The 23,818-nt window shown below is 40.6% G+C and overlaps 1 protein-coding gene across 1 annotated transcript; it reads left to right on the forward strand.

Moving 5' to 3' along the window:
- Nucleotides 1–1,044: 1,044 nt before the first annotated feature.
- palm1b (paralemmin 1b) lies at nt 1,045–23,454 on the forward strand. Its single transcript, XM_063909555.1, has 6 exons — nt 1,045–1,598; nt 14,144–14,186; nt 15,107–15,187; nt 19,090–19,205; nt 19,833–19,903; nt 20,154–23,454. Exons 2-6 carry the CDS (start codon nt 14,145–14,147, stop codon nt 20,525–20,527), a joined length of 684 nt encoding a protein of 227 aa, XP_063765625.1. The 5' UTR covers nt 1,045–1,598; nt 14,144; the 3' UTR covers nt 20,528–23,454.
- The last annotated feature ends 364 nt before the right edge of the window (nt 23,455–23,818 follow it).

Below are 23,818 nucleotides of genomic sequence, written 5' to 3' on the forward strand. Positions count from 1 at the left end.
TGCCTGCACATCCAATTACAGTATTGAAACTCCCTAAGAAAGAGTAGGATGACTTTAGGTAACAGGACTAAACCTCGAACACTAAACCAATTGGTCTACTTTTCACTACGGTGACAAAAGTATGATTAACTTCTATGCCCCATGTTAATAGATAAAGCTACATTTCTAATAATCCGGCATGCATTGAATTTGTGATGTGCAAGTGAAAGGACGGAATGAAGTAGCATTGGATCTGATCTGAAAATCTGATGACGCATCAAGGAAAATGTTAAACTCTTAATAAATAACAGAGTGTTTATGTGCCTGCATAGTCATTCCTAAATACATTTACAATATTTGCAAAAAACAAAACAACTCAACTGCACGCATTAGAATATAAATGATTCATTTTTTGACAGAAAACCCTCTCATAATAACTCTTAAAAGACGAATAAACATTGTGGATATATTGTTTGTTTCTCCCTAGGGCTGTTTATTAGTGATATCTAACACTAAGCAGGCTTATACAACAGTTTGGATATAAAATCCTCCCTAAATAAAGATTAAAAAGCCCCATGACACATGTCTTTGTTAACATGAGACGAAAATCCTAATGGATGTTTATAAAAACTACTTCTTAGTCTAACCATCACTTATGCATAAGCAGATTTAAAAAGACGACGGGGCATGTCTAGAACACGAGCACCACCTGCTGGATTATGGGTGCAGGTGCAACATATTTTGTTTACTCTGAGGATGCAGATGTGACAGAATAATTTGGGTCAGACAATAATACGCGAAACCAAAATAGTAAAATCATTTATTTTGCTGCTGTGATTCATTTTGTGTACTTCTGCAGGGATAAATACTCTAACTCAGAAGTCATTGCGTGATCCATTCAGAGCCTGGGGTTATTTATGTAAAACACCACATCTTTAGAGGTCTTGACATTGAGCCTCTCCACCACTAGATGGGGAAGTGGGGCAGAAAAACTGAACGAATTGCCCTTTTTTTTTTCATCTGGCAGTGAGGATTTGATCCCAATTTGGGTCTGCACGAACATTTCTTCTCTTCTGCAGCTCTGAAGCAGACAGCCCGGTTTCTTGGACGTCATATGATAAGGCTAGAGGAGAACTGGCTGGGCCCCCGTTTGGAGAGGAGGACTCATATCTCAGTCAACGCGCACAGCCTGGGCCCCCTTTATCTCCACAAGGCAGGGAGGCGTATCCTTTCCCCCCTGTCTCTCCCACTCCCCTTCACATACCACTCTCTCCCTCTCACACACATGCACTAAATAGGCTACAACCTGCTTCAGACGACGCCCCACCGCCCATGAGATTTCCACTGAGGGCACAGCCAGGTCCATCGTGCGTCTTTTTCGCTCGAGAGGAAACCATTGAGCTCTTATTGTTGTCGGGCTGCACGCTCAAGCTGCCCACGGCATCACCTCGGCAATAACAGGAGGGGTGCCAGCCAGAAGAAGAAGAAGAGGAGGCGGAGGAGGAAGAGGAGGAGGAGGAGAGGAAGGGGTGGTAGAGTACTCCGAATTGACGCTCAGAAATAAACAAGAAGAGCCCCTGTTTGGAAGACGTCCGTGGCGGGAAGGCATCTGCATCTGAGTAAGTCGTGATTTACAGTGTGTGTGTGTTCATGAGGCTGACCTGCTTTTGGTGCTTTATCCAGCTGCTGGCTGTGCAACGGTGCAATATTTAAGCTTACAGCCCGGCAGCATCCTTTAAACTCGGGCTGGAGAGATGACAGGAAGGGATAGGGACAAGGACACAATACACAATAAGGGAGATATTATGAAATCCTTTACTGGTTACAACTCACAAGAGGCGCAGCATCCTCCAAATGGACATGGATGCAAATTAGAAAAGCTTACAATCAAGTCACGCGCTGTTTTTGTGGTGAAAAATATAAGAGAGAAAAAGGGCTGCACGATCATGTCATGTCAACAGGCTTTATGATAATGTCAGAGGCCCGCTTTACTGTACTATACTTTGAAGCGATGATACAGCCCGGTCGACAGGTGTAACGGGACGACATGTTTACGCGGAATGCATTTGATGATAGCTACATCATGTAACATCGATCTGTTTGGCGATTAGAGTGTGTCAGTATGTTTTTGCCTCGACATTGTATCTCCAGTGCACTGCTGACCGTCCCTGCATGGTGGAGGGATGCTGTCAGGCTGCAGGCTGTGGAGGAGAGGACAGTTACAGGGTAGCATATTCTCTGCTGTGTTGTGATGTGAGCAGTCTTGCTTCAACATGGCGCGCATGAGCTGAAAAACCATTGGCCATTACATACTCCTGTCTGGAATTTACACTGTGCAGTGGATCAGGGAGGCAGAGGGGTTTTAGGAGAGCAGAGAATGGGTCTGTGCATCCCTAAATGCCTCAGCTCAGATGGATTTCAGCTCGGGTTGCCACTGGTGATGAAGTCTGGCTCTTATCACGTAGGCTTTCTGTTTCTATTCCAGTCTCTGAATAGAACAATATCAGCTGGACCAACTCCTTACTTTGTTTTTGTAGTCATGTTTGATCACAGCAGGTGACACCAGACAAAGGGTGTGTTTATGTTTGGTCTTGTGTCCATTGTTTCTCTGCTGGGTTTCTGCCCTGTGTGAACAGACGTCACTGTTGTGGACAACATCTTTGTTGACAAATTTCAAGATGATAGTATTGTTTGTTAACATAACACACCCATTGCATTTCTGAGATCATTTTTTAATCTACGAAGTTCAGACAGGACATGAACTCTTTGTATTATTTATCTTGACAGCTACAGTCACACCTGCTACAGTGTTTTCAAGTCCTAAAGGCATGCTTGGCAAGGTCAAGACAAGTGCAAGTAATGATTCGTTATGTTTTGTGACGATAAGATCAAAAAGTCTTCAGTGCTGGTAACATTTTGGACTCTCTGTTGCCTGTTGATGTACTGTCTCACAGGCACAAGTATATATTTATTTTAGCCATCTAGTGTGAATGCACAAGTTAGAACCCTGCTTCTGAGTCATTAAACAAAACACTTTATAACACCCTTTTCAGAAAACAGTGTATTAAAAGAGTTTTAATAATCTCAGCTTTCTACGAATCACAACTTCCACTTATGCGCTGTAGTCTTCCCTGTCCAACATTGAGAAAACCTGTCCTTTTTTATTAGAAACACCAACCAACTCTTAAATGCAGAGCTCTAATTTCACATATTAAAGCATCCAGTTAATAATCGTACAAATATGACCTTTAAGAATCACAATGAAATACTGAATGTGTGTGATTTGCCAATTACCAAGAGAACTAGGCACATCCCTGCGCACTGTTTGTTGTCTTCTCTATTTTGTATTGTATTGTATGAGCGAGGCATGTTTTATCCACCATAGGCCTCAGCCCTGCGGAGTGTGAGCTGAGGGTCTATGTCCTGTCGGCTGCTCTGTGTTGTGTCAGCGACTGGCAGTCGAGCTGACAGCACTTGTCTTGTCCAACCAATCATCATGCAGCATTATGACTCTGGACAGCCACATTTTTGAGTGTCAGGTTTTGTGTGCCTATATGTCATTGTGTGTTTGTGCGGCTCTCTGTTTGTGCGATTAAATCTGCTGTTGCATGAATGCCAGAAAAAAAGATGGATGGTGTATTGATATCTGTCTCCTGACCTGGCAGGCTGGGCACTGGGGTGGATCTGTTTTCTCCAATTTAGATAGGGGAAATGGGCTGGCAACCGGAAGGTCGTTCATCCTAATCTTGAACTGTCAATAACAAAATGACGTGAAACGTCAACGAGTCACACTCCAAAAAACAAAGTTGCCCTTTAGTGAGTGTGACCTGACAGTAGTCCTCAGTGAGCAGGAGAAAACTGGTCACATTGAGCCGCTCCTTGGAGTGTAAGTGTGAAACTGTTGCCAAAAAGAGCACACTCACTATCTGCTCTGATAAACACAGCTTAACTTATGGCACTGCAGTTCTGTTGCTATCTATGCCAAAAACAACCCCATTCTCCCTCACAGGAAGTCACAACTACTTGTAGCTAAACCTCATTGTGGCTATAATCAATGCTTTTACTATATCAATGGATCTCATTACCACTAAGTATGTTGTATTGACAACTTAAAGATCATTAGCAGCCAACTCTATAGTTCCTCTCAGCTCTACAGAGCACTTAAGTGACTTTCAGCCTACTGTTTAGATTTTTCCAGTGCTCAACTTTACTGTTTTGGTATAGTTTCAAAGTGGAAAAGCTCCCACATGCCCATCCCCAAACAGCAAAACAGAGAATGTTAGTGAATAGCTGGAGAACATAGTGGCTTGGAGTAAAGTATTTCCCCTTTAGGAATTAGTGGGGACCAAAACGGAAATAAAAGAATACTTAAATGTGATTCAGATTTGAAAACCCATTTCCTTAAGGACAAAGAGGCTCCTTATTTGCTGTTTAAAAAGTCAGCTAACATGTTCATCATATCAACTTAGAGAAGAAAGTGAAAGTCTGTCAGTGTTGTTTACAGCATGCCATCAATGCAGTTAAAGGAAAATGCCATGAGATTAAAGTTTACGTGACAGCCAATCATTGAATATTTAGCTTTTAATAACGCACGACCACCGCTAATGGAGAACTGCAATTTGCCTGCATTTGTGGAAGTGGCAGAGCTGATTGGTTCAAGAAAATAGCCGGTATCCTAGCCTGGGCGAGTAACCCCAGAGTGATAGATATTGCTAATTATCCTTAAGGACCTTGCCGTCATTAAGAGACCAGTTTTGCAGTGGTTATAAAATCACATCAGTATAGCAGGCAGGAAATTGAATGTCATGCTCTAGAGAAGCCCTTAGAGTTACTGTGTTGTGCGGAGAGATGGTATTGTAGTGTGTTTCGAAGTGGAAGTGAAAGCTTGCTCAGCAGGCGCACAGATAAGGAGAAACAACATCTGGGTGGATAGTAGAGATGTGAGATATTTCTGATAATGTGATACAATCCACCTTGCCCTTTCAGCTTCACCTGTTTTTTTTCTCTTTCTATTAATCTCTGCCTCCTGTTTTACTCTTGGATAGTCACTTTTTTGTTAGATTTTTTTCACACTATCTTTCATTAGAAGCCCCTCTCCTTTGTCGTCACAGATAAGGCGAGGGAAGATTTGTTTTTGTCACTCTCTTCCCAGCAGATAGTCTGTCTTCTTATAAACTGTCATTTTTAGCCTGTAAGTCATTTTAATCTCAGAGGGAAATGAGCTCATCTGTGTGTGTATTTTAATAATATATGTGTGTGTGTGTGTGTGTGTGTGTGTGTGTGTGTGTGTGTGTGTGTGTGTGTGTGTGTGTGTGTGTGTGTGTGTGTGTGTGTGTGTGTGTGTGTGTGTGTGTGTGTGTGTGTGTGTGCTTGTATGCGTGTGTGCGTGTGTTTTGCTTCCCTCCTGAATCACACGCACATCCTCTCATATGACGATCATCAGTGTTGTTGCACAGATTATATCAAAAGCACTATTGATACCAAAGAATTCAATTTGTTGCACTGTCGGTGAACTTGAAACAAACACACACACACACAGACACACACTCACATCTGGTTTAAGGGCAAAGGGACAGAATGAATAGCAGGTCTTGTGCCCTCATAAATGAAGCATAGTATTTTTTATTATCCCAGAAGAGATTGGACAGGGGGATATTGGACCAACATACTTTGCATAAACAATTCCTAAGCCTCTCAAGGGCCTTAAGTGGGATTGGGATCTTGCCATAAGGGAAGGCTTCCATTTGGCCTAATGGTTCCTGTGTTAACATTGACAGGCTGCTCCAATAATGCAAGGCCATATAGACTTCCTATATCCGGAATATACAGAGTACGCTGATTGACCACAGAGGAGAGACTCCACTATAGAATTGAAAATAAATGCTGTCAGCAGGTCAGTGCATTGTTGGGGGAAAATGCAGACTAAGGAAAAGACCAAAAATTAAAACCACCATCAGCTGATTGATTTTGAATGTGCTGTCGGGACATTCGGTACTCCTCTAAGAATTTATATTGCCACGTCTATACATACTTTTGAATCAAGTCATGTGAGGAAACTCATACAAGAGACACATTGTCACAATGTCTGCTTCAGTTTGTTTTGCTTATTCTGCCCTTATGTCACGCCTCTTAGCAACATTTTCCCATCCCCGGTTCAATTCACTGACTCCACCTGTCTGCAACATGCCATCAAAATGTCCCACCTGTCTCAGTGACTTGACTCCACCATCCAGCCCTTTTCTTGCCATTCCCATCACCTGACCTTCCCGGTCGACCTGCTCACCTGTTCCCAATTTCCTCCATTAGTCTTGCCCATACCCACCCACATTTTTGCCAGATTGTCTAGTTTGCGTCCACCTATAGGTTTCCTGATGTTTTCTGCCTTCTTGATCTGTTTAGAGATGATTCTCGACCAACCCTGTTCGATGAGTTTTCCTGCCTTCAAGGTTTTTACCCATGCCTGTCTTTGATTCAAGTAAAAGTTCACTTGTGTCCGCCTGTGTGTCGTGCTTTTGGATTAAAGCTGGCTGTTATTTCTGAGCCATTACACACAGTTGCTCTATTGTGTAGCTGTGTCGTGAGAAGCATCAGTGGAGATTGACCCTTTTTCTTGAGCACACATTCAAGCCTTTTATATCATAGGACTCAAAGTTGTTAAGCTGCTGTTTAGTTCTCTGTTATGAAATAATCCTTATCTATAATCTCAGCCTTTTGTTTGCTCTCTTTGTGATGCTTCTATATACAACCAAATCTTTAAGCATGCTGGTTATTTGTTAAGTTATGTTGACTTCTCCTTTTGTGCTTACATCTGTATCTGACCAGTTCTGCATGCTTTTGCCAATCTAGCTACTTTGCGTATTCCCCAGTATAAATATGAAGCTTGTAAATCAAAACTAGTTACAGTATGTATGTACCAGGCGTGGGAGCTTAACGCCCTCTACTGTATATAACTCTCAGTCATGGCTGCTGTCACTTCACGCTGTTTTCTGAGCAGTAAACCAAACCCCAGGCTTTTAAACAGCCAGTCACATACCTATCTGTGACATCAAACAGGCTATGTTCCTACAGATTACAAGCTAAACCTGTGTTCTGACCTCCATGCAGCGGCTGTAATCAAAACACACCAATCAATATAGTGTCACAAGAGCTGTAGACTCAGCGCGCATTCCCTGGATGTATAAAAAACGAACAAGCAAACACTCAGCAGATTTGCGGTGTACATGTAATTTGTGGTGAAGTGATGAAAGTCGAGTGAAGAAATATACGTGCGTAAGGTGAGGGGATGAGAACGGATTCAGTGGTAAAGAGACACAGGGTGTGGATGTGTGTCAGAGTGACGAGACGCAGAACAAGAAAGAGGTTTCTGGAAGGGATTTGAGAAATGGTGCAGATATTTTTGTCAGGTTGGGGTCTGATAAGGCGGGATACTCCCTTTTGAGTGGTCGACCAACATCACTTTAAGCAGTGGTATGATTTGGGCATGCAGAGGTGATGAAGGGGGCGGGATTTGAAGTTATCAGCTCTCTTTTTCATTCTTTACTCAACTACATCTGCCACTTTGTTGTATGTACAAACCAGGATGGAGTTTGAAACACATTTTACTGCATAAACCAGCCAGGGAGTGTCTTGCCTTGTCTTACTTACTGTAGGTGTATGGGTTATCTAGGTGCCACAGCTGGAACTACAGTCATTGTCAAGATGCTTCCTTATTCTGACTGTTGCAAACCAGCAGACAACTTTACTATGGGAGATTTGTTTAAAGCTATTCATCTTTTTTAACTTGAGTTTTCTTAATAGAAAATATATTTGCTACACAGATTGAAGATCACACTGCATGAGCTTGTTGTGTCTTGTTGAAACTGGGCAAAGTAAGACATCAGAACTCCCCATGTGTCTGTGTCTGCGTGTGGCTCCTCGTTTGTCTTCTCACCATGGATGTTTCACAGTGTGTCACTCTGCCCTGTACTGATAGAGCTGTTATTTATGGGCGACCTCTCGGGGGGAGTGGGGCTTTACCCTCTGACCCCTGAAACACTAACAAGTGACCTCAGCGGACTTCCTCAGAGTTTTTGTTGGCACAGCTCTGTTTACATTTGGCAGATTTTGTGTTATGCCTCGGATAGAAGGATGCAGAGCTGCGTGTGTGGTGGTGGAGAAGTTGTAGTGTGTGATGGCCTGGGACATTTCTATGTGTGTGTGAGTGTGTGTGTGTGTGTGTGTGTGTGTGTGTGTGTGTGTGTGTGTGTGTGTGTGTGTGTGTGTGTGTGTGTGTGTGTGTGTGTGTGTGTGTGTGTGTGTGTGTGTGTGTGTGTGTGTGTGTGTGTGTGTGTGTGGCATGGACAAATAAGGCAAGGAGGAGCATTGTTGTCCCTTTTGCTCTTTTGGCCTGAAGGAAGGAAGCCGTGGAAGTGGGGAGTAGAGAGAAGGAGAAAGAAGTGCCACTCCAGCTCAGCGAGTGTGAAAGGGATTTGAGATTAGTTTCCTCCTCCAGACTCTCTCAGTTCGCTAATGCAGGGTCTGGGTCATTAAGCTCAAGCGCCATTTTCACAGTCACCATTCTCCCTGAAGAGGAACCATTTTTGTACCAGACAGCTTTGTTTTTTGTGTGTTTTCATTCAATCAATGCAAGGAATGTCTATCTTGTTCGCCTCTGGGATCGTTCCAAATTTTAAATATTAGGATTTAACTGCTAATTGAATTTGTGCTTGACCTATATTTTCTCAATTCCATCTGATTTCTTACTAAATTTAATTCATGTGAATCTACTTGTGTGTATGTGTGTGCTGGGGGGTTTCATTATGGCAATAATAGTCGATACGCTGCGCAATATCAGTTAAAAGGTTTTCGCTGTTATGAATTAACACCTGAGCGAACACGTTTCATTTTTACATGACAAGAAGGGCTCTGTAGGAACAGGTTGTTAAAATATTTGTCAGTATTGTATAACCGGAAGCATTAGAGGCTATTCTCAAGTTATTTTTGGTCCTTTGTAATGTGATATGAATAGTATAAAAATGTTTCTCTGTGTCTTTTTATTGTTTCTATTCAACTCTCTATTGGGAGTTTGTCCTCTGTGTTTAGATCAACGGAAAATACAGTTTTACAATCTTAAAAGTCTTGGCACTGTAGTTTTTTCAAACAGGAGTATGATGTTGACTATTTTCAGTGACAAACTTGGTACCTTATTGAGTTTTCAAAGTAGCGGGATGGTGTTATTCAAAATAAACTACAATGCCCAAGTTCATTGTGATGAGGGATTACATTTGTTGATGTGTTTTGAATAGTTTTTGGACAGAAATTGAGGTTATTGTTACAGAAAAATGTATTATTAGGCGGAAAATACACAGACGATATATGCTAGTTTTGGTCTTTCATGACAGGTTATGACAAAAGCTCAAATATAATATCACAAGACTCATTCTTTAATAACTTAATAACATCCTTTAATTGTAATTATTGTGTTTGATATTATTTTGTTCTCTTTTTGTTGATGTCATCCTTTTCCGTCCCATATGGTTGCAATATTGAAGGTGTTAGGTCAATTCAGTGTGCGTTGAAGTGTTTACTATAATGAAGAACAGATGCTACAAAAAACAAGCTTTAAAGAGATCTGTATTTGGGAGGCAGGATCACACTCAGTCTAATTCCAGGTTGTTGGTGTGTTTGTTTAAGATAATCCGAGATTAGTGCTGATAAAACCTGCTGTAATCTGCTACTACTGCTGGCAGATAGACTCATGCGAGGATGCCCCCCCTCAGCGCCACACATTGTGACTTCTCTCATGTACAGATCAGTACTGTGTGTACTTGCTGACCTTTTTACTCTGACTGTGTAGCGTAAATAATGAATGCAACGTCTCTTAACCGACTTTTCAGAACATTTTAGTGCAATTGGCTGTGACAAACCTTGGTTACTCCAAAAACAATCCTTTAAAACGTTCAAAAGGGATGTTTTGTTTCGGCAAGGACAGTAGTTATGTACAATAAAAGATGTCAATGTGATGATTTGCCTCTGGTACATCCTTGCCAATTAAGTGTTAGGAAAATCTACAAAAATAAATCCCAGTTGGGTCGTCATGATATCCCCAAACAAAAATGCTCAGCGGGATTATCATTCATTGGGCTCGATGGGCATTAAGATAATCACTTTTAGGGCGTTTCAGTCCAGATAGAGAGTAAGTAAGGAGACTGCTGGTGCCAGAGGACCCTGATGCTATTAGAAGAGGATGCTGGGGCTCTATGCAGGCAGTTAATGTGTTCCTGGAAATGCTACAGCAGCAGTGCACTCAGCAGGGAATAGGCTTGGTCATTAGTCCGTTTCCCTGACTTCACCTGCTTTGACATATTGACAAAAACATCCCTACTTTATTTTGTTGTTTGTATGTAGACTGCTGGCTAATAAAGCTTTGTCGCTCACTCCTGTCTGGTTTATAATCTTCCATATTTATCTGTCTCAATTTGTTTTCTGTTGGCCTGTCTGTGAGCGTCCCTGGATGTCTTCCTTTCACGCCCATAAATGTAATTACTCTTCTTGCCATGCTGCAAAGATGCTTGTCTTTGTGTCTGCTCTGCTTTCTTCTTGTTTGTCCATAATTTATGAGAGAGCCAGAAGGATGTAGCCCCACCATGTTCCTACAAGGTGGACATATTTGGTTCCGATACATCTTAAAAATATATCACAGATGTAGCCTTGAGGATAGAGAAGCAGGGTTAGCATTAAAATTCAGGTTTGAGTGGTGGAATAAGCCAGGGAAAAATGAGCACTTAACATCAAGGTTTCAAGGTTTTATTTGTCATATGCACAGCAGATACAACGTATATGTTGGCAATGAAAATCTTATGTCGCGTGCTCCTCCAACAACTCAACATGCATGGTGCAAATAAGATAAATAAAATAGTGCAAAAAGAGAGAAGAATATTTACAATAACAACAATACAGATTTGAGGATGTGAAATATATACATATGTGGAATACATTGAAAGTATTTAAACACTTTACACTGTTGAATGAGGAGGTATGGACAGATGCATATATTATGTATAGCAGATGTATATGGCAGATATGTATAATATATAGATATGTGTACTATAAACAGATGTGTATCAAGTTGGTCCAATGGACATCTGTTAACTCTGTCATGAACTGGATAGTTTTGATAAACGTTTTCAGGTGTTCCATTGTTGTTTGGCATTGATCATTTTCTGATTCTTTGTTTTAATTGTAGGCACGGGAATCAAACCACCACCAAACCAGCATTTTATATATATTTTTAGCATTTCAAACTTATATTTTTGCAGATAATTCCTTATTTAAATGTATTTTTTTGAATTGGCAAAATAGTCTTAACTTTTTTATGGTTTCCAACCATTTTATTCAAGGAAAGAGTGAATTTGAGTTTTGATTTTAAGTTAATCTTCATTAATTGAGTCTTAAGTATTTAAACTACAGACATTTGATTTATGTTTATGTTTAATTAAGAGACAGATAACATTTCTGATACACGATAATTAAGGGTAAATGCTATACTGCATATTTCTTTTTAAGTGGTGTTCAAAAAACACCAATTATGTGTAGAAAAAATGTATTTTGAACTGAGAGAAAACATGATATTTTTGTTGTGTCAGGTGTACATAATTCTCAGGTTACTTTACTGGGATGTTATTATACTAGGGCATGCATATTTGTTATAGTACACTGGGTTACATGAGTTACATAATAATTGTGGGCAAACATTTCAAGACTACTATGGTGATGTATTTTTCCCCCACAAACCTCATTACAATAAACTTTTGAGTGGAGTGAATGAATTACGCAGACAAAGTGCCCTGCATTTACTCCACTGATGTATCTAACAGAGTTCATGAACATTAGTAAAACAACATGTTTTGAACCGTCTGCGTCTCGCATCCCCAAACAGTTTTCCGTCTACCCAGTTCTGAACAATCTCTGCAGATGCTTATGACCTCTCTCAGGTCAGGATGGTCAGCCAGTGCTTCCAGGCCTCCTTCATACCACTCTGGATGAACTGATCCAGATGCTCAGTCAGCTATCTGCTCTGCTCCCACTGTAACCTGAGGGCTGGGAAGGGAAGAGAAGGAGATTAAGGGAAGCAAATAAGTTATAAAACTGTACCTGGATGGAAGTCTGAAAAACATAATATACCGGAGCTTTATTTGATTATTTATTAATGAACTTGACAGTGCTGGCTTCCCATATTCAGCCTTTTTTTCCTCAGTACATTTCAAGACGTTCCTTCAGACTTCCTGTTTGTGCTGGATCAGTGGGAAAGGCGAATATTTGAAAAAATGTTTCCACACAGTCGAATATGTGTTTATGCGGTGTTGATCAGATGATTGGGGTTTTACATTTTATCCAAAGGGTCTCCATGTGATGCTGGTGTGGTTTGGTTAAGGAGCAAAGAGTGTGGTGTGTTGGGATGTTACAGAATGTCCCCCTGAGGTTTTGCGAGTCCTGCCGCTTCGGTGATTGTAAAGTACACTAACAAGCAGGAAGGGAAATTTATGCTTCATTATCTTTTGAGAGGAGCCGGTGTTGTTGCATTACATGCCTTTGTGTGGGAAATAAAGTCCAATCACTACATCAAGGCCAAGATTGTGATGTTTTTTCTCTATTAATACGTTCACAATCTGAGCTTATTCAGCATTCAGTTGGGAAATGATGCAAGCTAACTCACAGTACCAGTGGGTGTCCTGGCCACTCAACAGGAGAATTGACATGATCAAACAGTTTCAACACATTTTACTGGCTTTGGAGAGGAGTGGGCGGGGAGTTATGTAGAGTTGTTGTGTCATACTTGTTTTGTAAGAGCTTGGTTTGGACCAATGCAGAGGAATCTGAATCCCATATTTGTTTTCATACAGTTTCAGTTTGAGATAGAAAAAGGTACACTGCTGTTACGCTTCAAGGCTTTAACACGTAAAGTCCACAGAGGTGTGTTAATGTGGCAAAATAGTTACAGTATATCAGTGCAAAGGTGCCTTGTCATCCCTTATAACTGGATGAGTAATACGTTCACCTTAATTTACTTTATCAGTTGGCCAAGACAATCTCAAACGTACTTGAAAGTGAAATCTTGCTTTACTGGTAATACAAACATTCAAATAGAGACATAAAACCAGAAGTCATTCATTTGTATTCCATTTGTATTTGTAATATCATGATTAGGACTGCAACTATATTCATTATCAAGTTTCTAATCGTCCAAGCTGATTCCTTCAAATGGCCTATGTCTAAGAAACAGTGCAAAAACCCAAAGAGATTCACTTTGTAATATTTAAAAACAAAGACAAGTTTAAAGAATTCACCATTCAGTGTTTATAGGTGTAATCTTTAACTCAATGTACCTTTTATATCAGATTTAGATATCAGATTTATTGTTTAAAATAATAGATTATTCTTGTTTGATATAACTTTTACAGTCCATTTTTGCCAGGCCACAAATCTAATGTTCAGTGGTAAAAATTGAGTGTCTTATGGAGTGTATTATGCTTTTAGTGTACCACTAGGAACACACACCACTTTAGGGAGACTATGGCGTAAGCATTCCTCAGTTAATGCCCCCCCAAAGTTAAAATAAAAATAACACCCCTTTTTATAAATTCCTACACAACTTAAGTGAAAATGGGTTTCTGTTACACAGGAATGTCATTTCAGATGGTGTGCCAACTCCCATTATAAATAAATGTACTCTTTTTTCTATGACTGAAGTCACAAGCAATGTTCTGCGTAGAAGAGATAATGTCAGCCATTGCCTAAAGAAAAAAAATAACTTGATAAAAGATATAAGATCTTTGTCCGTCTCAGTTGAGTGAAAATGGCAGTCCTTCTCCTCTTGTTCTGCTCTGCTCACGTCCATCCTCCATCCTGGAGCCTCTGGTCTGGAACCTATTAGAGCAGGAATCTCCAGCAGCGCCCTGCTAGCACATTAGCATGCCTTCCCTGACTCTCCCTGACAGGAAAGAGACACTGATTTAGTGCCAGCAGACAGATATTTAACCTCAGTCACCAGGAAGTCTTTGGAAGGTAAATGGCCGAACGGAGCGAATGCAAGAAAAGTGGTTTGTCACCGTGTGTCATGTCTGATGTCATGTCATGTGTGATTATAACTTACTCTCCATTTCTGTCTCCCTTTCATTTTCTTTAGGATGGCTGAGGTGTCACAAGAGGAGAGACTCCAGGCCATCGCTGTAAGTTACTTGTACACACACACATGCACTCAAACACATCAGGCCACTCTCATAGCTGTAGAAACAACAAACCATTGATGGTTGTCAGGATCTGGCCTCCCGTCTTAATGACTCAACCTTTTAGATCCAATATTCTTCACCCATTAGAGGACATCCAAGGCTAATGCAGCGGCTCTGTGTCTCTCTCCAGCTGTGCTGTTTTATCCTCTTTCTTCACTTTTCAGACGTACAATATCCAGGTTTCTGCCAAGTATAATTATGTATATTGCGATATAAATGTTCACACAATTTATGGCAAACACAGTAACTGACATGCATTTGATTTGATTTGTTGTGAGCAGTTTTTCAATGCAATAGATCCAAATCAATACAGAGTGATTTGAACAGCAAACATTTGAAATATCTGTCAGGAGAAATGGCCTTCATAGGTACTTAATGTGGTCGGATAAAAACAAATCTAGTGTAAATACACCTCTAATAAAACAACATTAGGTTCCTAACACCAACTTCAAAATCAAACAGGTTCTTGTCACATTTACCTGAGACTAACTTATTATATAATATATAACTAGCATATTGAGTATATAATGCGTTCCTATAATGCATTAGAGCAGTAACTGTACATCAACTTCCCTCTCTTTCTTTTTATTCTTTATAGTAATTACATTGACTGAAACATAATGTACTCAGTCATTAAAGATCTCCATTAAATCCTCAGCACTATCTTTAAAGACAGGGGCTGGGTTTGTTTGCTAATAATACCTTTTATTTTATTCATAGAGCTCTTCTCATCGTAAGACCTAATACATATCAGCCGTATTAAGGACACAGAGCGGCGTTAAAGGAGAGATCTCTTTCATAATGTTCCTATTATTTCTTTAAGTGCTTGTAGAGTAATTGTAATGTGTGTGTTGTTACAGGACAAGAGGAAGAGGCAGACAGAGATAGAAAACAAAAGGAGGCAGCTGGATGATGACCGACGGCAACTCCAGCATCTCAAGGTACACACACATACTCACTTCCACATGCATTTACATTTTACACTCACCTTATTAAGCCCACTGTCATTGTAAAATAATAAATGATGTAACATATTGTCTGCAAACAAGTGGGGTTTGCAGAAAGCGGTGTAGGATATTTAGCCTTATGCTAAAGCTACTGTGTTTTAACTCCTGGTAATTACCTGTTTGACCCACTATGCTTTGTGGATGAGATACCGAATGTGTAGCTGCTTCTGTGAAGAACCTGTAGGCTAGCTTCCAGTTGCATCATAATACATAATTAATTTAGTGTCTCAATTCATTTTCATTCATATTTCATTCATTGCCCAAACAATCATTGCGGTACTTACAACTCTCGTGCTACGATGGTCAAAAACCATATGCCCTTCCACACACCCAATCGTGTGACACCCTTTGGCCTACACAGTAAATAACACGTCATTTCAGACAGCTTAAACCCAAACATGACCTTTCATTAAAATGGCTCTTACAAGCAGCGTTAGCTGGCTGTTCTTAGCATACCTACAACATTACGTAAGTAGTATGCTCGTGTTGTCTTTGCTTTACTATACTGTCCTGTAACTGTAGTCTTTAGCCTCTCCTTGACTTGCCACTGGTATGCACTCAGCAGTGTATTTGACACCCGTTGAGAACACTCCAATCCCACTTTGTTTGAAATGTACTGGAGCCCTGACATTGATAAGATGAATTTATTTATGATTAAATTCTTCCAAGCTTAATTTAAATCCCTGAATGGCTCTCTCTTACTCCTACAAGAAGTCAAAATAAAGCTGACAGAAATACAGTCAGTTCTCTGTTTTCTGTGAATTATGCTCTACGTTAGACGTCCAAATTACTAAATTAAACTCAGCAATTCCCTTTAAATGTCTCATACCCTCATAGAGTGATACTCCCTAAATGCTGCTGTCACGGAATGTTCAGAATGGACAGCAGATAGCACCGGCAGCTCCTCCACCCGCTGTTTACACACACACACACTCCCTAAAAAACACATTCAAATCTGGGTGCATGTGGCCACACACTCACTATATCAGAGCCAAGGCTTTTGTCGGTGCATGTGTCAGCGCTATCAAAGCTATTTCAGCCACGGACAATTCGGCAGGTCACAGATAACAGCAAAGGTTGCGGTGTGTACGCGCCGACAAAGACGTGTGTGCGTTCGTGGCAAAAAGTGCCTGTGACCTGTTCTACTGCCCTTGTGTGCTCCCACTTTTTTTGTCTATTTTCAGAGCAAACCTTTGTAAGTGTGTATCTGTATGCGTGTGTACGTTTTTGTGTGCGTTGCTTCATGAAAGAACACAGAAGCCTCGGACAATGCAGAGGGCTTTGGCAGAGGAAACAGATTTTTGTCCCACTCCCACCAACAGGAAAGGGCCCTTACACCCACCGCACCCCGCTATCGTGTCTCTCACACACACATACACACATGCACACACATAGACACACCAAGGGGAAGTGTAATCATGCTGTACAGGAGCATTAGAAGGCTCTATGTGCAAACCACAGCAAGTAGGCCTATTGTTTTTCCAGACACGGCTTTCATGTGGAAAACCCAATAAATGTCTCCGTTTACACACCTTTTTTACAAGGGAGTACCTGCCCCACCATTAAATCACACTAATACAGGATTAAACGTGCATACTTGAATACACATCGTCACAGTGCAAAGATAACGTTGAGATGAGGTAATACATTGTTTTTAGCATTAAAGGGAGTTCTGTTTTTAATTAACTAGCCATGGTAGATGTACTTATGTATCTGGCAGTCTCTTTAATTAAACCTCTCAATGATAACATACTATGTTATGCAAATTTGTAAAATACCCAATCCTTACTATTGAGATACTTCTACAAAGTTATTATTGCAAAGACACAAATGTAAAGTCAGCCTACTCTTTCTGATTTCAGTGTTTGTGCTAAGCTAAGCTACCTGCTGGCTTTTGTTTAATATCTATTGTACTGTCAGGAAAGTTGTTTCAATCTTCTCCTTTAGCTATCGGCAAGAAAGCTTTTCCCCCAAATGTTCAACTATATCAATATTTCTCCTTTTCAGAGGATGACAAGTTTAGCCATTTCACTTTGTAGAAGGAAAGAGGCAAAGAGAATATAAAAAAAGCTCTTTTCCTTACAGCTGCTCATTTAATTTGTGTGTTTGTGTGTGTGTGTGTGTGTGTGTGTGTGTGTGTGTGTGTCACAGTTCCGCCCTTTGTCTGCTACGTTTGCAGCTTTTACTCAAAAGAACAATGGAGAGAGAGACGTAACTTCAGTCAGCGCTCCAGCTTTACGACAGTTCGTTCATACGTGTGTGTGTGTGTGTGTGTGTGTGTGTGTGTGTGTGTGTGTGTGTGTGTGTGTGTGTGTGTGTGTGTGTGTGTGTGGAGTGTGCATGAGTGAGTACATTAACTTGGTGATGTCAGGCATTGGGGTAGTAGGGTGTGGCGACAGAGAGAGTGAGGGAAGCAGAGTTGGATTCAGTGCCCAGGAGACCATGCAGGGCAGGGGTATAAAGAGTGTTGAATTACACGGTGAAAGTGTGTGTGCTGTAAAGCTCTGCTGAGCTGAATGTCTGGACCTGGATTACTCAACGGGGAAACGTAAAAGAGACCAACAGTCCCTTTAACTTTAAAAAGATGGGTTGGAATTGAGGAACACACACGCTGACATTTACAACTTTATTCAATTAAACATGCACAAACCAAAAAGTTCATGACCCTTATGATGGAAAGAGATGCATACAAGAGAGGGGAAGGGGCGGTGGTCGAGCCGGGGAAGCACAGAAAAAAAAAAACAGGGGGAGTTTTGCTGCAAAAATTCTTGTTGCATCACTGGAGAGGAATTCAAATCAAACTCAGGTCCAGATTTTCTGTCCAACTCCTGAAAACAAGAGCTTTTCTAACACTTTTCCATATGGACAAGCAGGGTCAGATTTCTCCGTGCGCTCTAACAACTGCGAGTAGGACACACTGTTATATTTACCTCAAAGCATGCCAAGTATTTGCTTTGATATTAGCTTATCAACAGGAGGGAATGTGGATGGGGTGTTAAGATAAGAATACAACACTGCTTGGATATTGATGGAGGACAAAAACAGACTGAAAAAGAATCAAGGAAGTGGAGCATTAGAGAATAATAAAGTTTCATTCCCATGTAGTCATTCATTTCAATTCATTCGGGAGTATTTCATTATCTTGACCTAGAATTAACCTTATCTACATTATTATGAGACAAACAGTTAACAATCAGTACATTTAAACACAGTCAGTGCTCTCAACTCCCCCATCAAGATCTCTCTGTAATCATCTGTCAACCTCCAGGAAATGTTTTGATGCAGGTTAAGATAAGGAGTTTTATCTCTCAGTGATTCATCTAGATTTCTAATTGAGTCGTATCATAGTTAGGATTTTTCTGAATAATGCCAGGAGCTTTAATGCCTTGACTGGATGCCATAGTCCTCTTGGCAACAACAACTTGGCAGCAGTTGAAGTGCTGTGACAGAGTAACTGAGTGGCAGCAGTCGGCACGGAAGTCCTAATGGTCGATTTGTGTAGTAGATAAGCTAAGGTGCGTGTAGTTCTCAGTCAAAATACCCCTAATCTCTTCAGATGGAAAAAAAAACGTATGTCATAGTTTGAAAGGGCGAGAGTGAGCGGCATTGTGGTTGATTGAAGTTGCGTTAATGAATTAATCAACTACTCCTTGATGAAAGAAGCATGATCAAAAGCACTCTCCATACTTATACTCTTTTCATTATAGCTGACATACACTGACATCAAACAGGGGGAAATTATAGTGGAAAGTGCTCTCCTGTTTACCACATATAAAGCATTTATAGGAACCTTTTCTTTCATGTTAATTCTCATGGTCATATGTGTCCTCTTGCAGTCGAAGGCACTGAGGGAACGCTGGTTGTTAGACGGAGCCCCGGCGGAGGAGGAGACACAGAAGCGTCTGCATGAAGATGAGGTGAAGACTAAACTCCTGGAGCAGGTCATCCTCAGGTCAGCATCTAATAACCCCGGCATGTCCTATCTTTGAAACAATCGGTATTATAAGCAAGGGGTCAAATGTGTTTGGTTTTCATGGTTCAAATGTTGACTCATTTATCCAAGATGAAAGTTAAACTGTAACCTGAACGGACAATAAGTAGTATGTATGAATCAAGGAATAAATCTTAACATCAACATTAGAGATAGAGGAGGATAATCTGTTCTAAAATGCTGCCACAGTGAGCTAACAGATGTCTGATGATGTTTTTGTGAGAGTTATGTTGTGCGTGTGTAGAAATCCAATTAAAAACACAGAATAGACATATCTTGAGAAATTGATGCCATAAATATAAAAAATGTTTTACCGTGATAAAAGAAATACTGTTTTCATTTGTGCCAAATTCAAGAATAGGAAATGCCATATGAGTCAGAATTTTTGAACATTGTAATAGTAAAAACTGTAAAACTGTTTTTACGAGAAATGAGATGGTCAACTCGTGTAAGGAAACATAATCAGCAAGATGTTGCCATATTTACAAGTGATCGTATCCTAAAATGTTGCCTGTCTATAAACAGTATTTTAGTCTCTGTGGATTCATTCCTATAATGTATTTGCACATGTGTGTGTTTCTGAGCCAGGCTGGAGCAGGAGATTGAAGAACTGGAGACAGACCCTCCAGCCAATAAGGGTGTGGCCAAAGAAAATGGAGGTAAGTTCAGTACCCATGGCAACATATGATGACACAGACAGGAAACCAAGGCAACGGCAGCCTGGACACCTGTGTCGGAAAGAGAAAGTGAGCCAATAATGGCCTCTTAATTTTCTCTATTAAATTGTTCCTCTCAGCCGGAGGTAATTAAAGTAATATTTCCTTTCTTGCTTTGTCTCTCTGACTTAGCCTGACACCCTCTTTTTTTCTCACTCCTAACCTTTAAATGGCCCTCTGGTGCCCTCTATAGGTGAGAATGGTGTAATGCAGAGCTCTGGTCAGACCCCCAAGAGGGAGGTGACAGGGATTGAGGCCAAGCTGCTGGGGCCCAGTCCTGACCAAGCTAGTGCAGACAACCCCGTCACCCTGGTGTTCATGGGATACAAGACCGTGGAGGAGGAGCAGGAGAGCCGCTCGGCAATGGAAGGGGTGGATGGCAACGTCAAGGCCGAGTTTGTGGTGATCGAGGATGGGGAAGGGAAAGCTGGAGGAGAGGCGGCCTCAGATGAGCAGGCTCCACCCAACGGGAGCATGGCGGAGAAAGAGAAGGCCAACGGAGGCGGAGAGGAAGGAGAGAAAGGAAAGGAGAAGAAACAGACCTGCAAGTGCTGCACGGTCATGTGAGCTGTGTGTGTGTGTGTGTGTGTGTGTGTGTGTGTGTGTGTGTGTGTGTGTGTGTGTGTGTGTGTGTGTGTGTGTGTGTGTGTGTGTGTGTGTGTGTGTGTGTGTGTGTGTGTGTGTGTGATTGTTTGTGAGTGTGTATGGGGGTACACACCTGCTCATGTGGCATGTGTGCCATTGCATGTGTCTGTGTTTGCGGATATGTGTAACTTTGTGTCTGTTTTGGTGTGTGTGTGTGTGTGTGTGTGTGTGTGTGTGTGTGTGTGTGTGTGTGTGTGTGTGTGTGTGTGTTGGGACTGGAAAAAAACAAACAAATAACCGAAGTACACAGCCAACTTACCAACAATGAGAGCCAGTACAAGCTCCAGCTACAACAACAAGAACCACAAAGACTCAAAAGTACACTTTACTCTGTATACTTTCTCTGATATGTATTTGACTTTTGATTTCTATTGATATTTTTCTATTTTTCTGTCTTGACATTTATATTGTATTCGGTATGTATATCTTTATTATGGGACTGTGTACTGTAAGTTCATTGTTATTATTGTTGGAAAAAAAGACAATGTATTAGCTCTCTGGGTTGTACTGCTCCCCGCTGGGGGAAATCTGGAATCTCATTTAAATCAAAAACAGCAAACTATGAAGGACACAGATACTTAAATATATATATACAGTATATATTTCTCTGTGTAGGCCTACCAACTATTTATCAGTCAATTTCATATTGCAATATTGTCTAAGATATTATTTTAAATAGTATTTTAATATATTGATATGAAATTATGTTTTATACAATGTATTTATTGTTTTTGGTTCTCTATATCATCTCAGACCATTAACTGCATGTAAGCTTGTAAGCACTACCAGATTTGCGTTACAATCACAACACGTGTCTGTGCTTTATAGACTCATGTGTGCTCATATCTTTTTCTATCAGTAACAGTTGATTGGCAGTGTTAGAGATGTGCTTTTTAAAAGAACTCTACGGCACAGAGACAAAGCGGCTGATTAGAACAGTGACCTTACTGCAAACTGCATTAGCTTCTCACAGATACTATATGTGACATATGTACATGAAGATCACAGCTTTTGTATTTTTTTGAATAAGATGGACACCTTATGATCTAAAGTCACGCTGAACCATTTGCGCAAAAACTAGAAATGCTTAAATGATTTTCTTCACTCAATAGTAAAATCAATGTAAATCTAATGAGGTAGCACTGCATGAAGCCTTGCAACTGTTTTGACTGTGTTGTCACTTGTTAGGTCTTAATTATACGCTATCACGTTCACATGAATGTAAATCCAGGGGTTAAATTGGGATTCTACCACGATGAGAAGAGGGCTTGCTCAGCTCACCGATAAAAAAGAACGAAAGCTTTTTGTCTCTTTATGAACCAAATAAAATTCTGATGATACTGTAAGTTCACTGTGTGTTGGTCGGCTGCTGGTTTCTGTCCTGCTCGCTCCCAGTTTAACCCCTGTCCGTTCAACCCAGCCCAATACTACTTGAATAAATTTGCCAGCAAAGATTTAAGCGATTAGAATAAACCGTTCTCCAGGAACCCAATCTAAAGACTTTATTTTATGCCAAGGTACCCAAATCTATTAAGTAAATATTCTATAGGGAATGGGACATATTGAATAGGGGGGGAAAAAACAATATGACCATTTTAAACAGTGCAGGATGCTTAATGGTGCAGATACACTAACAATTTAAAGCCCTGGAAGCCTATTGAAATAGATTTTGGCTCTAGTTTACTCATTTGTTTGGAAGGCTGAAGAGGCCATTGATGTTACGGGTCGGGAATGCTACACCACCAATGCTTCTGCTTCCCCTCAGGCTCATCCACATGTTTGATTCACCCACACACCGTTGCCATTATCACTTCACATCTTTCATCGTCAAACACACGCAACCCTACCTTATATGCTCGGAGACACAGCAATTCAAAAACCTCTGAAGTTGGTGCTAATCCTGAGTCTTGTCGAACACTCTCCATCCACCAACTACACTTCAACTCTTTCTTCCTATGTCTTACTCACACCACGGGTGAGGGGGATTGTGGGAATCTACTGCCTCCTGCATATACACTTGTTGAGTCTTTCGCAACCTTCAGTGCCAGATGCATTCTCTCATGTCCTGCCTGCATTTACCACCAGAGAAACGATCCCTTCTTACATTCCAAAGGAAGGTCAACAGGTGTGGATGATGAAATATAGTCTATGCTTTCCGTGTGTACAGTTCCAATGTAATTGTACAACTTGCAAATTTCTTTCTGATATTGACTTTTCTTTTCCTATGGCCTCTTTGCGAGGCGGCATATTGTATTTGATGTGTGTATTTTTAAAAAGATAACTACATCTGTGTATTGTTGGTGCCTTTGTCAGGTTCAGTTGGTTGGACTTGTCTGTCTGCCGCCATTTTTTAGACCGGGGTTTTTCTTGCTCTGCTCTTGGTCATGACGCCCAATGGAAACACTGCCTTCTACTCTAGAGGGGTAATAAAACTATGGTGGAATATTATTATTATTTTGTTCACACGGTAACTTTAAATAAATGCAGCTCAAACGTAAGATGCAGACTATGTTGGTGTCCTGAAAACATTTGTATCCTGTATTACATTTTTCAAAATAATTGAATTTCCTGTTATTGACTGACAAATAACACCTAAAACTGATCATGTTCTGGGGATACAAACTTTATACAGGAGACTATGTATGTATGTACAGTACGTAGCCGTATCTATATGCATACATGCATCTTTACACATAGATGTCAATTTGTTGAGCTAAAGCTTTGCTTAATTGTGGGTTTCTGGGACAGCAGCAGAAAAAGCAACCTTGTGTTAGACCAATGCCTGTTCATCTATTCTGTGGTCGTCTAAATGTTTAATCTTGAATAAAACAACTGTTTGTTTACAGCAAGTCAGAAAAGTGTTTATGTAATGAGCCAAATGTAGGCTACACATGCCTATGCAAATGAGCACACACAAAAGCCATGGTTAATGATGTGTGAGGTTTTGGCATCTCCGCTGATGGAGCCCCAGATGGACACCCTTCCGGGGAAACATACACACAATTATACTCAGATAAATCATGCATTTATTATAGGATTAGTGCAATTGACTGGTAAAAAATAAGTATGAAGTATGAAAATAATACAAGATTAAACTACCACCTTTATGGGGAATAGACAAGTAAATTGTGGTTTGAGGAGCAATTCAATGGGGTAGATACATAAAAAATAAAGATATATAGAGCAGTACCACCAGTAGTAACGTATATTATT

Source organism: Eleginops maclovinus, chromosome 19, assembly GCF_036324505.1.
Source record: "Eleginops maclovinus isolate JMC-PN-2008 ecotype Puerto Natales chromosome 19, JC_Emac_rtc_rv5, whole genome shotgun sequence".
Lineage (NCBI taxonomy): Eukaryota > Metazoa > Chordata > Actinopteri > Perciformes > Eleginopidae > Eleginops > Eleginops maclovinus.